The sequence below is a fragment of the Mycteria americana genome, chromosome 7 (assembly GCF_035582795.1).
Source record: "Mycteria americana isolate JAX WOST 10 ecotype Jacksonville Zoo and Gardens chromosome 7, USCA_MyAme_1.0, whole genome shotgun sequence".
Lineage (NCBI taxonomy): Eukaryota > Metazoa > Chordata > Aves > Ciconiiformes > Ciconiidae > Mycteria > Mycteria americana.
In genome coordinates, this window is record NC_134371.1 from 61,592,163 (window position 1) to 61,607,339 (window position 15,177).

The 15,177-nt window shown below is 37.8% G+C and overlaps 2 protein-coding genes across 4 annotated transcripts in view; both read right to left on the reverse strand.

Annotated features, from left to right (window-relative positions):
• AGBL4 (AGBL carboxypeptidase 4) overlaps positions 1-15,177 on the reverse strand; it is a 981,249-nt gene that overhangs the window by 375,233 nt on the left and 590,839 nt on the right. The gene's annotated exons all lie outside the window — the stretch shown is intronic.
• The window catches only part of BEND5 (BEN domain containing 5), a 32,045-nt gene that overhangs the window by 12,268 nt on the left and 4,600 nt on the right, over positions 1-15,177 (reverse strand). Inside the window, exons 2-3 of one of the 3 annotated variants that reach the window (XM_075508729.1) lie at positions 5,081-5,214; positions 3,004-3,373 (exon numbers count right to left, since the gene is read on the reverse strand). In XM_075508729.1, coding sequence (XP_075364844.1) covers positions 3,004-3,373; positions 5,081-5,214 — 504 coding nt within the window. Of the gene's footprint in view, positions 1-2,997; positions 3,374-5,080; positions 5,215-15,177 lie in introns of all 3 variants that reach the window. The other 2 variants (XM_075508728.1, XM_075508730.1) reach the window with 2 other exon arrangements.

Genomic DNA, 15,177 nt, shown 5'->3' on the forward strand with positions numbered 1-15,177 from the left:
GCCTACAGGGAAGAGTCAGTGATTTAATTCTCTAAATCACCTTACTCTCTATTGATAAAAACAGGGCAAATTAGTGTGTTTTCAGGTGCAACAGAACAAAGACAAACTGCAAAGGCCTACAATTGCAGGGCTTCCTGATCCCAAAGTAGGCAAGGGAAAAAGAGGCTTTAGCTGCACGCGTTCTTCAGGGAGCTCAGGCGAGGGATACCGTAACCTCTTCCATGACAATCATCGTGCTCCCCCACTGCTTTGGTCCCTAAAGCCCTGGTCAAATGCCTGCCTCCTCCAGGAAGGGATCTGTTGGGCAACAGCATATCAAAATCATTAGGAAGCTTCAGTATATCCCCATGGATCAGTACTGATTTCACTACTGTCATTTGCCACATCTGCTTTCAAGGCTCTTTTAACACAAAGAGCAATTCAGTGTCACCATGTGGAAGATTAAGAGCCTCACTCTTCCCACAAGAGTGGCTCAAGTTTAGCAGCAGAGATGAAGGCCTAGGTCTAAAGCAGAATACATTGACTTCTAGCTTCTCACCGAAATCAACATATTGATGGTAAATGAGGAGACTGAATACTTGACTGAATGTTAGCTCAAGAGGCTGTTCTATATTTGATCTGCAAGTTTAAAATGGCAACAGGCACGCGTTTCCCACAGCTGCAATTCATCAGCACAAAACAGCTGTCATCTCATGCAAAGAAATCAGAAGTCTCTAAGGTGAAACAGAAATGCAATTAGTTTGCATTAAGTCCAGCCTGCTAGAAGTGCAGCGTAACATAAATTACATGTAATTTGAAACTCTAGGTTTAAGAGATCGCTGCAACAACTGAAGATGAATTCAGGATGTAATCTATTTTCTGAACAATTTTCACAGATTATTCACATACCCAAACGCACCTCATTTATAAGCTGGAAAAGTAAGGAAGACTAAAGAAGTCTTTACATATCTGTTTCTTGATTAAAAGTAACACTTTTTCATACTGTCATCAGACTCCCTAATTTATAATTTGCTGAAGATGTCTCCCTTTCTAATCATTCATAAATTTTGTACTGATCTTTCTAGAATCTGGTTGCTTCTCTACTGTGAATGAGGCTACAAGGAAAGGCAAGAGTTATCAGCGGTTAATACACTGAGTCTTAGGAAACACACACCCTGTGAAAGACATAGCCCGTAGGGCCAAATTCTACCTTTGTCATCCATTAAAAGTTCCATATAAGTAATAACAACAAGGGATTTTTTTGGAAGTTACCCATATTTGTCCAGGTATGTGATTAAATTAAAAGAACTTGTCTTCAATGTAATCGAGATTTCTTTTCAGTTGTAAAGCAGGTGCCAGACTGATACAATGGAAATTCAAGCCCAGTATTTGGAGAAGATTCAGCATTTTTTCCAAGAGGTTTAGGTTTTTGGGTGTTTTGTTGGTTTCTTTTTTTCTTTTTTTCTTTTTCTTCTAAGCTTTCTTGATTTGGCTCAAGTAAAAAATGCATCCCTTCTTTCTTAAAGTGAAAGAAATGAGACAGAATTCAGAAGCTGTCTTCATTTCATTGCTGGTCTCACCACTCAAATTGCTGTCAAGTCTACCAACTAAATTGGTATTTTACGCTGTTCAGCCCCATTGCCTACTAACATCTGGCTGGTGCTCCATTCACATAAATTCCAGCTAACTACTTGCAGATGAAGAAACATCTTTCCATCCAAGGAAAATTTTAGAAAGCTCAGTGGAATCTACTGCCAACCACATCGTGTTTTTCAGACTGTGGAAACCTTGCCTATTTTGTTTTATTTAAAAAGTTAACTAGAATGTTTATAATAAGTAATGACATTTTAATTATGCACAGTGTAACAATGATGAGCATTCACAATCAAACACCCAGTTTAAATCGTCAGATGCTACTTTGAGAACCTGGCTCCAAACTTGCGGGCACACCTTAACACATGCTACAGCACAGGCACATGCTCTCTTGGGTTCAGGTTTGTACGTGAATGTAACTCAGACCCACATGCAAATTACATGCACTCGTTCAAGTCAAGTAGAAGAGCCAATATCCAATTTACATGCAAAAATTAAGTTTCCAGATACACAAAGGCAGACATAAGAAACAGCATGCTAAGTTTGGATGCACAAATTTTAACCAAGTTTCAGTCACCGAGCAAGTCTTCAACACAGCAGTACCATATTCTAATAGCAAATAAATATAAATTAGTGAAATATTTGAAGGTATTCCAAGGGTACCATCTTCAATGAAAAGGATGAACTTTTTATTTTGTCTTTTTTCCCATTTATTCCAACATAATGGTTAAATTATTGTTATAAACCAAAACAAATGAGCAACTGACTCAAGATACTTAAAATTTAAATCCAAATGACACAAACCTGCATTTTGTAACAAGTGTTGATAAACGGGACACTAATATAAAAAGTTTTTTTAATTACTCTTTAACAGTCCATTATTTTTCAAATAGCATGGCTGTTTAAAGCCACTGCTAAAGAAGTTCAGGAATATATCACATTCTAATGAGCTACTAACGGGACGAGGGGGCAGAAAACGGAAGGTAACACAGTCACTTACATAACAATAAACAAAATCCCTAACTGAAAAGAATAAAATAGATTGAGCCCAAATATTCATTCCACTGCCTTTTCTTTCTTCTTTTCTTTCTTTTTAAACTGGAACATATTGGTGTATTTTGCAGATGACGCTTTATTATCTTTTTCAGCATATACTGGAAGGTCAGAGACTCTTTAAAATACAGCTGCTTAAAACGGAACTCTGATTCAACCATACCAGCACAAAGACCCCTACTATCATTAAAGAAAAACCCAGACGTACATAGCATACAAATTCGACACATATTGTACAGCCATAGCAGAAAACCCTTTTAACATTCAATGTCCAGTTTAACAACCACTGCTATTCTTCAAATACGTTTCCATTACTATTGAACACACTTGCAAAATTCATTAAAACTAGTCCCATTTAAGTCCGGCACTTACCACTACCTAGTCTTAGAAGCAGTACATCCTGGAGTCTCCTGTTCAAGTCTCTGAGCTCTTTCATTTCTGACACGAGTGCCCCATACTCCTTTAGCTTCTTTGCCTGTTGCACAAGCTGTCTCCGCGTTCTCTCAAGCTCCTGTTGAATGTGTCTCATTTCTTCTTGTTGCTGTTGGTAACTCCTCAGCAATTCTTCATAAAGAATCCGAGGAACTACAGCATCGTCCATGTTGTTCATGCTTTCCGAAGTCTCCATAAAAGCCTCCTCAGGGCTGGAAGTATTACTGAGACTCATCCCATTCTGTTTTTCAAGGCGAGCAACAACTGCTTCAATGCTTTTGTGCGTACCTTCACTTTGTTTCCTCCCATCTTGTCTCTGCATGTTACAATAAAAAATAAATAAATTAGGAGAGCAGTAAGATGTAATACAAATTGGGAACCATTAATACCATCTTGTTTTCCAAAAAAAGCAAGACAAAGTCTGCCTGCAAAAATGTTTTGCCTAATAGATTCTTGTGGATATACATCATAACTATCATGCACACCTAATTCAGCTAAATGCATATACAAACTTCTGAGGCAGTTAAAGGCCTTTCTTTCTGCATTTGTGCAACACTTGCAAGCTGAGTGTATATAGGTCACTTGATTCCGTATACAAAGATAATTAATGTATTAAAAAAAAAAAAAAAAGTGGATCTGGATCTCTCCTCCTCAGAGTTTACCCCTAACATTTAGATTTCCGACAGCAATTGATTTTCTGATAAGTAAGAGAAAGAATCAACTATGTGCTACATTTGTCACCTGTAATGACATCAGAGATGAAAGCAGCATACCATACAAAGCTGTTTTGTGAACAGAGGGCTTGTCCTTCCCGCACTTTGGGAGACAAAACCTTCTCTGACTATTCCTCTAGCACGTTCACCCAACTGCCTGATGCAGGTGACTGAGTTAACACTATCAGCAAACACTGGAAGGGAATTGAAAACACAGAAGCTGGAGACAGAATATATCATCCAGTCTCATCTTCCTGAACAACTGATTCCTTCTATATTAGCACTGCATTGCAGAGGCTTCATCTCCTTTGAACTCTCAGCAGAAATTTACCTTCAGTCATCTGCACAAACCCTACAAATTAAAGCACACCTCTTTTATGGGGCCTGGATAGCGGTATTAAAATGTGACAGTACAGCTAAAAGTCACTAAGTTTTATTGGCCAAATATGGAAAAAGTATTTGAACTTCCAAGCAACTGCAAGGAAAGCAAATGTAGCTCATAGGTTAGAGACAAGAAGCTAACACTATCAATTCCCATACCGCCATATCCACAAGTAATGTGGCAGAAAATGAGATTATTTGATGTTACGCCTGCTTCACGCATGTTCTTAAAAAAAAAAAACAAAACAAAAACCCAAAAAAACCCACCAAAGCTGGCCCACCATAAAGAAATGTAATAGTATCATTCCTGCAGCTGCAAAACACATGAAGCCACAGAGCAGTATTTTATTCTGAAGGTTGGCAGACTTTTAAAGAAATCATTCGATATCAAAAAATAAATACATTTACAGAGTGAGTTTCTGGCATCTGGACCTAAAAAGGCAACTGGCAGTTATAATGGAGGGATGCAGTCCTGTCAATTTGTCTTCTCACCCACTGCAGTAGTTGGGAAGTCTCAGAGCACCCCTTCCAATTCCAAACAAGCAGCGCGCAATAGGTCAAGAGTGCCACCGAGAACAGCTGCTCAACATTCATGTAACTGGTGACTTTTAAAGCATTCTGGGCCAAAGTGGAAGAGCATTGGTCCAAAAATCTCAGATGGCAATTAAACTGTGCAGACGGAATAAACAGGAAAATGTTTGATTGCACATGAATCAGGTTTTGAAAACCCGTACCCCACCCCCACACACAATTTGACCCAATTTCACCAAACACAGTGTTTTAAGGGGATCAAAAGCAGGCCTGGAATTCTTAAGCTATGACGTCTGTATATGCCCCAAGCACTTCCAAAAAAAAAAAAAAAAAAAAAAAAGAAAAAAAAAGGAAAGGGGGGGAAAAGAAAAAAAAAAAAAAAGGAAATACTTCAGTACCTTACTGTGTCTAAGCTCCACATCTTCTTCCCCATAATCTGTAACCTCCCCAGCTTCTTCTACGTGATTGAGAGAGAGTTTGGGGATTTTAATTTTCTTCTGCATCACACTGTTCTCAAGGTCAGTTTTGTCCTCTAAAATGTATATTAAAAATAAAATTTTGTTACATTAATCAGTGTTCTTACTTCCAAATACTACATGACTTAGGCAAGACCAGTTAAAAAAAAGACCTCCCATGCTTCAATCCCCTCATAATACTATGATCAAATTAATCCATGGTGTAACTCAGCTGATGCCCACTGACAATTCTAGAGTTTCAACAGGGGATCAATCTGGCCAAACACAAGAATAAATATTGTAAAATGCCAAACTAAATTCATGTGAGTGATCAAAAGTGTTAAGGAGTAGCTTGTACTATCACTAAGAGTTAAAGATGCTGTAAATAAAACAACTTCCTAAAAACCATCTGTATTGATTCAAATTATGTTTACCAACAGTGTTTTCATATTCATAATCTGTTGCTGCGGTTCAAACTCTGCTTAGGTTTAAAGTGAAAATAAACTTGGTAATTCATCCTATACTCTAACCATCATCTGTCAGCAGTACAGATCTATCTGCACACATGGCAGATTCTGCTGTTCTGCAAAGTGCAGGGCTAGAAAAGGGGATGCTGCAGGACAGGTTGAAAGGGCATTACTGAAAAGTTGCATATGGACCAAATCTGTAACAAAATTGCTATATGACCCCTATTTCATTAGTTAATGGTACTAATCCTTTTCCTTTAGATACACAAAGCCAATAAATGGTTATATTAATTTTTGAATCTCATAAAAACATTGAAGTAAAATATTTTCAAGTCTGAAACATTCTAACAGATCTCAAAATTAAGTATTTCAAAACATTCTGAAAACAAGTTTGAAATATTTTAATATTCTTGAAAAGCTACAGAGGGGACAGGGAATCACGAATATAGTCTCCCAAAATGTGCCTGTGTTTCGTAAAATTCTTGCAGAGTAGGCAAGGTCTTAAAAGATTCACAAGCTTCGCTACCTGTTCAAGACATTGACAAGGAGAAATGCATTTAAACTCTGAAGTGTCGTCTTTGTACATTGAAAGCTTATTCATAAGAAAACATTTTGAGTCTTCTTATCCACCTGCAAACAGTATTTCACAAAGTGTCCCATGAATATTTTTGAAAGTGCCAATAAGGATGTCATTTGTGAGTGCTTAGTTGCATTGACTTTTGCTGTCTCAAATTAGCATCTCTCCACAGGACCTCAAAATGGTTAGTGTTGACAGTGTAGAAAAGGGAAACAAAGGTAAATCACTGTTTAATGAGGAGCAAGGCATTCATTAGAAATGAATTACACAGATGAATGCAATTCATTTTGTTACAGATAGAAATGGATCTCTTGTAGGCAAATGGTGATATTACAGCCCAAGGCTATGTAAAGAGAATAGGCACAGAACATGCAGAATAAGACATTAGACAACCTGAAATGAAATGCAGATGGTAGCAATAAATACTAAGACAGATGCAAAAAGAAACAGACAAACAACAAAAACCAGCTAGGCTTATTTTAGATCATTCTCCATTCCCCAGAGCATCACGGATGCTTATCCCAGTAAAACAAAATGGCAATCCAACTGTTTCAGTTTTGAAAAATAAACCTCTACATTTTCATTTATCTGGAAAATGTAGGTTCATCAGAAAAGTGAGATAACCTAATTCTACTGTCAGAGAGCAGAGAAGAAAATGAGAGCACTCTTCTTAGAAAAAAAAATACAAATTTACAGACTAAAGGACAGACTGATGGGTATTGGTATCTTCTTGGAAGGACAGAAATTTAGGAATAAATCCATATTGAATGAAACAAACAAACAAACAACTTTTTCAGTGACTATGTATTTTGGGATATCTGATAGATTGAGGAATCCTTTGCTAAAATATGTTCTTACAGTTCCTTAGAGGAAGAGCAGCACATGCATACTGCAGAGCCAGCTTCTCTATACTGCTTTGCCAAATTATCTTCCACAGAACGTGCAGATGAACTCCTTCTACATTTAAAGAATGCAGATCAATTTCTACGCTCTGAAATAACCCTTGGCCTCACAACAAGATGGACACAATCCAATTACTTCACATAGTTAAAAAAATTGTCTGCTGGCAACTAGCTGAGGTCACCAGTAGCCAGAACCCCATGCAAGCTGGAAACAGACACCAGCCATCCTTCCCGTGGCCAGGGAAAAGCAAGTCTTGAAACACTCGTGGAAAGGGGTCACAGAGGAGTAAGCACATGTGCAGACTACAGTGGAAGTCAGCAAATACTTTCCGATGAATAAAACAACATCAAAATAAAAACAACTTGGAAGAAGATAAATATTTATCTTTTGATTTTGGCTTTTTATTTTAAGTCAATTTATAAAGGTTATGAACACATTTTATGCACTGAACAACAGAAATGAAAGAAAATACTTAGTTTGGGGTCAAATAAAACAATGCAAATTATCAGAATTCTTCATTCTCTCCATTCCCCTCCCAATTTCTCAGTTTGCCTATGAAATCTATGTTTGCAAAACTTCACTGGTGGACTGAAGGTAAAAGTTTATTTATATACCCCCTTACAGATGCTTAGTTTATACATTATTGGTGTGTAACTATCAACACTGTTCCCTTTCATGTCTGGCAAACCTTTTCATTTGACTTTTTGATTTTACTGCTTATCCTGTAAATGAATCAGTAAGTTGAAGAAAGAAATTCTTTTCTCCCCACACAAAATTTGAAGACATAATGGTGAAAATTCATGTAAGTTAAAGCTCAGGAATTTTTAATTTAGTCAATGAGCAAATAATTTTATGTTCCTCTGCCTTCCAACAACAATATGTATAATATTTTCTTACATATGCTCTGGTCTTTGTAGGCCTATTTATACCTAACACAATTCATCTAGTGTGTTGGATATGAAAAGGCCTTTTGTTTTTCTTTTTTTTTTAAAGTGCATTTCTAACCTCTGTTGTCTTCTACATTAGCTGCAGATAGAGCCAGAAAAATCTCATTCTGAATTTGAGGCTAATGCTGGAGTACTGGCTCTTGTTCTGTAAATATTAATGGAATTTGGGAAGGGGCGGGAGGGAGTGAGAGGAGACCAGGGAGAGGGGTAGGAGAAACATGAACGTGAATTTAGAGCAGTTCTTCTTAGGGCTCTCCGTCTGTTGTTGTGCCAGCCTACACAACACAGGTACAAAAGAAGAATCCAGCAAAAAGCAAAACAGACACGATTTTGAGCCAGAAGAAAACCAGGATACGAACCAAACTGCTGGACGAGGTGCAGTTCAGTGCCTGAAGCTACAGAGCACTGGGAGAGAGAAGGGCAGTCCTAGAAACGTTGTAGCTCAGCGCCTCATTTTATAACGATGCAAAGCGTTTGTCTGGACTTTGTCCCCCGTCATTTAAACCTTGCTACAAGTTAAAAATTATACCTTCCCTTAGGTGGACATGATCAGATTGTCACAAAGTTGTGTCTATTGTTTTTCCTGTAAGTGGCAGAAGTGGTTCAGTGACACCGGCTACTGAAAGCTAGCACTTAACACACCTAATTAGGTACTTGTAACAAAATACGCAGGGTAGAAGCACAATACAAGAATGGACAACATTGATGCCCTCTGCCCTTTAAGAAGGGACATTCTGGAAGACACATGTAAATTAGGAAAAATTGCTTTTGTGCACAGTAGCCATAATGCCAGACAGAGAACACGGTATTCTGTGATTTGATATACAGACTAAAGCATGCTGGAATAACTGTAGTCCAGGAAAAGGTCAGATTTAGAGAGATCTTGCCAGTCACTCCACAAGGTACTGAAGTATGGGGCTCAAGAGCCAGTGCACATGATAGCATCTCTCCCCATAGAGTCCTCTACCAAAGTTGTTCAGGTAGTAAGAAGAAAGCTAACTGCTGAGAAATTTCATTGTTGCTGGGAAGACATTTGGCCTCAGCAGTGCTGAAAGAAAAGCCAAAAAAGCAACCCTGCATTAGAGAATCTGTATCAACTAGAAAAGGATAAACTGTTCCTGGAATGTTTTCTTCACTCAGGCCTTCGTTTCAGTGTCAGGATGGGTGGATCCAGGCCAAAAAGTAATAGCTTTAAGTCTAGAGCGGCAGGGAACCGAGGCAGACAAAGTGACTTTAACAGGGCAGGAAGCGAGTTGGTTAAATTCAAGTAGAAATATGTTAGTGCTCTAAAATTGAAAACCCTTTCATGCAATGTAGAATAAAGCTATGGAAATCTCAAAGTCTCCTTAAAACATTCCTTACTTTCTAATTTAGAAGGACTGAACAAACTAACCCCTTCAAAAAATAGTTCAAACGCTGATTTTTTTTCCACCTTTGGAGTAAAAGCTGGAAAAAGAGAGGAAGAGAGCTCTGCACTCCAAATGGATGAGGGATGGCCAGTCTGGGATCAGTCCAAATAGGGACTGGCAATGCTATAAATCTTACAATAATAAAACGAAAGAACTTTGAGCAAAACTTGTCCTTCCCCTAAGCCTTCAAAAAAATTCCACCCCTTGTGAAAAATGATATACTGACAGATGAAAAAATTTACCATCACCCGTCCCGCTTCCAGGCATATACCCAACACATATGGGAAACGCCTGTACAAAATTCCCCCCACACTGCTGCACTGACCTGTTTCGCTACTGATTTAGCCAGGTTGCTTCTACAGAGCAGAGAGTGTCACCTGCCTCGGTAGGTTGTGCATCGGCTACAGTTCATAAAGTAAAAGACACTTAAGAACCAAAGCAAAAAACCCACAACCAAAGGTATACTTGGTGCTTCAAAGCAAATACACAGACCAAGCATGACAGGGCATGGATTCCTAAGTGCCACTTAAACACAAATATACAATAATCAATATTGCTGTGATTGAAAAGGAAAACAGCATGATAGTACAAAAAAAAAGGGGGTGGGCACTTAGTTTATTTGAAACTGGAAAAAAAGAATTATAAATTACTTTCTTAGCTAATTTAATGCAAACATTAAAGAAGGACTTTAACAGGAAGAACAGAAGAGATTTCAGAAAATGTAATGATCCTGCAGGCTCAGAAGATACTCAGGATACAGAGGAAGAAAAACTCATCTCATAAAAAATATCTCTCAGCTAGCAGTACACTGAGATTAAGACCACTACCAAAGAAGAAGCAACTCAGAATGACAATAACAGACAACAAAGGATAATGGACAGCAGTAGAAATGCAAAAGTTAGTTGAAGAGGACAGGTGCCACCCAACTTGATGCAGCTAAAAGGAGGGGTTGTGTGCAAAAGAGGGTTCAACTGGGTGCTGGCACAGTCAATTCAGGATTTGAATAGTATAATTTACTACATTGTTTTGCACTTTTTTGCAGACTAGGAGGGCTTTATTGGAAGGACAGAGAAAAAGAGATTACAGACTTAAACACAGGGCACAGTGAAAACACTACATGAAGTATATTTAGTTGGACAGAAAGGTAAAGCTGGGTGTAAGCAACAAAGCAGATGAAGAAGAATAAGAGACAGCAAGACTTCGGGTTGGGAATGACAGAAAAGATTATTTCCCCTCCCCACTCTAAAATCGAGAGAAACAGACAAAAATGGTGGGAAAATATGTTGGGCCATCCTAAGCATAAGCTGAAAGAAAGATTTCTGCGTAAGAATGTCAAAGGGAAGCTGACAACAAATTTAAGTGAGAAAAGTTAGGAGTAAAAAGGTAGAGCTGAGAGTTGCCATCATCTGAGCTAGCATCACCCCCAAAAATTTAAGAACTAAATAGCCCTGCACCACTCCCCCAGAAAGAGAAGATGACAATAAACACACAAGCAAGTGACTAGAAGAATGTCTTCAGAACAAAAATAAGACTGAGCAAAGAAGTCAGGAAAGAACAACATATCAAGTGGCACAGTGACAGGCAGGGCCAATAAGCACGTGAAGGTGAAGACATGCTCTTGAGGAACTGGCCAAAAAGGCTGTTAAATCTTGTGAAGTGAATTTCAATTAAGTGTAAAGAATAGGAAACAGAGTGAAAATAATTCTTAATCAAATTGGGAAAAGGCAAGGTAGAAAGGTCTTAAACTACCGCTTGACAGGTTTAGAGATGATGAGCAAGAAGGATGATGTGCCAGAAGCCTGAATCAAGACTGCTCACTGATGATGGAGAGAAAGCCACACCTGTTTTGTACAATGACACTAAAGAATTAAGAGAAAGATTAAGGAGCCAAACTCCTACAAAAGCAGAGGACAGAGTATATAAACAACTTCTATCTCCAAGTTCTGTCTGAAGTCCTACATCAAGACTGGCTCTCCCTCATTAATATTCAATACAGTAATACAAGTAAATTCACAGAGCACGGACCTGCTACTGCTCTCACAAAAACCAGATCTACCATGCCAGCTACTGAAGGAACAAATGTTGAGGTCTACACGCACACTTTTTCCTCTAGTGGAACAACAGAGATATTCAGTTTAATGCTGCTAGGAGTGAGATTTTTTGATACGGACCCCCATTTGTAGTCAAATTTCTAATGCATATGAAGACATTCAAATATTTCGTAACATTCTCCTTTTGCACATGCTCATTTATCAACTGATTGTTCAGATTTACTGAATACCAGCCCAGATGTAAGTCAGACCTGTGCTGCAAGAAAAACTTAACTATATCTTCTTTCTTATTTTCCGTTATTAATATGAAATCTATTTCTTAACTCAAAAGTTAATACAAAGTCTCTTCAAAAATAATTAACCAAAAGCAACATGGCTCAAAACTAAAACTCTGATAGAAATAATAATAATTATTGTATTCTTTGTCAGCAAAACTCTCCCTTCCATTTAACTTCTAGTGGTATTAGAAGAGTGTTTGTCTGCAGTAGAAACTGATGGAGCTGGAAGATCAAGTAAAGACAAGACATTATGCTGAGAAACAGGAAATCATGCACTTTACAAGACTGAGGACAGTTTTAATCCTGGATCCAATATTTACTTAAAAATACTGACCTTGAATTACTCAACCTTTCCATCTTACTGTCCCCATCTACCCCACTGAAGTGTTGTGCAGATTTGTTAATATTTGTACAATACTCTGAACACGTCTAACACAAAGGATTATAGCTATTATGGAATAACTCTCTTAATCCTTTCTGAAACAACTACCATAATACAATATTACCATTAAATTAAAAAGAAGAAACCCTGAAAACAAGTAGGATGTTAAAATTGTATATTTTAAATCTTTCCTCTGTACCTGCATATGAAACTCAACTATGGGGATTATTTTTCAGAAGTTTGAACATTTTAAATACTTTACAAAAAACTATTTATAATAAAAGCTATTACTTTCTTTAAAAGTTCAAAAGTTCATTTAAACAGATCATCAATCTCAATGACAGCTACAATTTGTCAATCTGGCTGCCCTGACCAGTCAGCCTGTATCGTACTGTAAAATTATATTAGGTCCAATCCCTGATTATGATTTCATGATCACAAAGGCCACAAAGCCATGGAGGTATTGCCTACCAGTTATTCAGCAGATAAAGCAGATAAAGCAGCAGCCTACAGGGAACACTCCAGGAAGCCTTCACAACTATCTCTGCCCAAGGAATAAGCTTGCTATGGAAATAGTGGGTAGATTTATACATTTTTTAGTTTACATACAAAAATTACAATGTGGTTCAGCCTCTACTATTTTTAAAGGGTTTCTTTAAAAAAAAGCAAATAATCAACTGACTGGCACTTAGGCAATCCACTGGAAAAAATGTTTTACTGTTAAATTATGAACATAAAAACATTAACTTACATTTTTTCCCCTTTTCACTCCCCTGCAAATTTTAGCATATTTTAATTAGCAAGTGTTAGTTACCATAGCTACCATAACCATACTATCTTTGAAGTCAATTTTATTAAAATCCTGAAATTCATACTTTTATTGTATCATAGTTAAGCTTATACAACATTTACAAGCATAACTGGTGTTATGTGGTGCAACGTATGTACTAAGACCAAGAGAAAGAACAACAGTGCGGGTCACCTGTATGTCTTTATGTCATAAAAATAAATAAATAAGTGACTTCTGACTATTAGGGTGAAGCAAAAAGCAAATGTGACACAGGAACAAGCAGGTCAATTGAGAAAGGTTTAAGACAAAAAAAAAAATATACTTATTTCCAGAATAAGCACAGCGATACAGGAAAAGAGAAGACTAAATATAAGGGTAAAATCTTCCTGTCCAGATAAATCCAAGCTTTTTAATTCCTTTTTACTGGCACTTCATCCTGCTGATGACATATAACCATCACCACTATCATAAGGGTTACTCCAAGCCACTACTCACCAGCTACAGTTTTAAAAGTTACAAATTTTTTTTTGCTGCTGCCACTTAAGCTTTGCGCGGATGTGCTGTATTAAGACTTCAATGCTGAACAAACAGAAATGACACAAAAAAACAAAAAAATTGTGCATTTGTACAAGCCCTTCATATCTCAGATATGCTCCTACAGTAGAAGTTAGAAGAAGGGGAAAAAAACCCCCACACTTCATCTTAAAAGAATTAAAAATAAACCAGAAATGGATCAAACACAAAATGAGTGTGAAACTTAGCTTTAAATATTATTTATGAATACTGCCACACTTGTATTCAGGACTATATTTAAGAGTGTGATGTAGTTACTCTGTTACACAAAATGATTTGGTGAACCTCTGTATATAGCCAGATCTTTCCCCTGGTAAAAAGGTAACACAACAGTAGCATGCCAGTTAAGTATCTGACAAAGTAGGCCACGCACCTCAAATATCACACTAGAAAGTTTAAAAAATTTTTTTTAAAAATTTTTTTAAAAATCGTATTTTGAACAAGGTTATTTCAGCACTGCGTAACCTGCTGGGCTTACTTTCTCTCAATGACCACAGAGGGCCATTCGTGTGGCAAGAGCCAATGCCCAGGTACAGCAGATAGACCGCACAGTTAGGAAGGGCTGGACTTGCTGCTCAAGGGCAGCGACACAGAAGCTCGTCCACAGGTACTCCAGAACTATCCCAGGAAAAATAAAACAAATTAGAAAGAGTCTGTGAGGAACTACTACCACTACTGGAGGGCTTCCTACAGCCTCCTCTTGGTGCTTCTTTACTCAGGGCAACACTTGGGATCACCCAAGAAGCTGTTGCACACCTTTTGATTTTTTTCCTGGTGCCATTTATCCCCAGGTCCCTGTCACACACCATATGAGTTGCATATCATGATAGGGGATAGACCTAGAGCTTTCTAGGAACAAAGAGTTAGCAAATGCTGTCCCTACCACAATAGTTCATTCAGTCTACAGACTGCCCTGGGAAAGGAAATGCAACATGTGGGCTATGTATGAACATGGGATGGAGCATGGGTACACAGCAGCCACAGCTATGACCTGCTCTACGTACTCCAACTCCCCAAGCTGTCTGAATAGCACAAGGAAAAAAAAGGTGCAAAGATGCACAAGGCTACAGAAATACCAATAAAAGCTTCACCTTAATGTTATACATCAAGACTGCTTCCTGACCTAAATCTTGTGTATTCCTGATATAATTCAAGATCTCATCTTGGAAATTTTCACCCATTCCAGCACTTGACAAAGGGTCTTTCCTCCATCAGCTATCCGTATCGAAGAAACCTGCTTCAACTTCTTAGTGCATATCCACCCTCAACCTTACTCAAAACTCAGTCCTAGAATCATTTAATTTAAAATTGTTCTGGAAACAGAGATTTTACATCTTTCTGAAATACACAGCAAATTACCTCACCATGAGCTGTACAGGCTTTTAAAGATTTAAAAAATCGCCTAACCTATTTTCATAAGAAGTGGAGCGTAACATTTTATAAAGGGGCAAGAAAAAATATGGATGCACACAGGTATTAACACGTCTGCTGTGGCAGCTAGGGAATTGCCGTGAGAATCTGATGGAGATGCATTTGTTATGATTGTGTGGGTGGGAAGTGTCGAGGGCAGCAGCTAGAGAGAACAATTATTTACTGTAGTCAGGAAAGAATGCCTCCAATTAGAAGATAGTCACTATTAACTTGTTAACATAGCCTGAAGAAG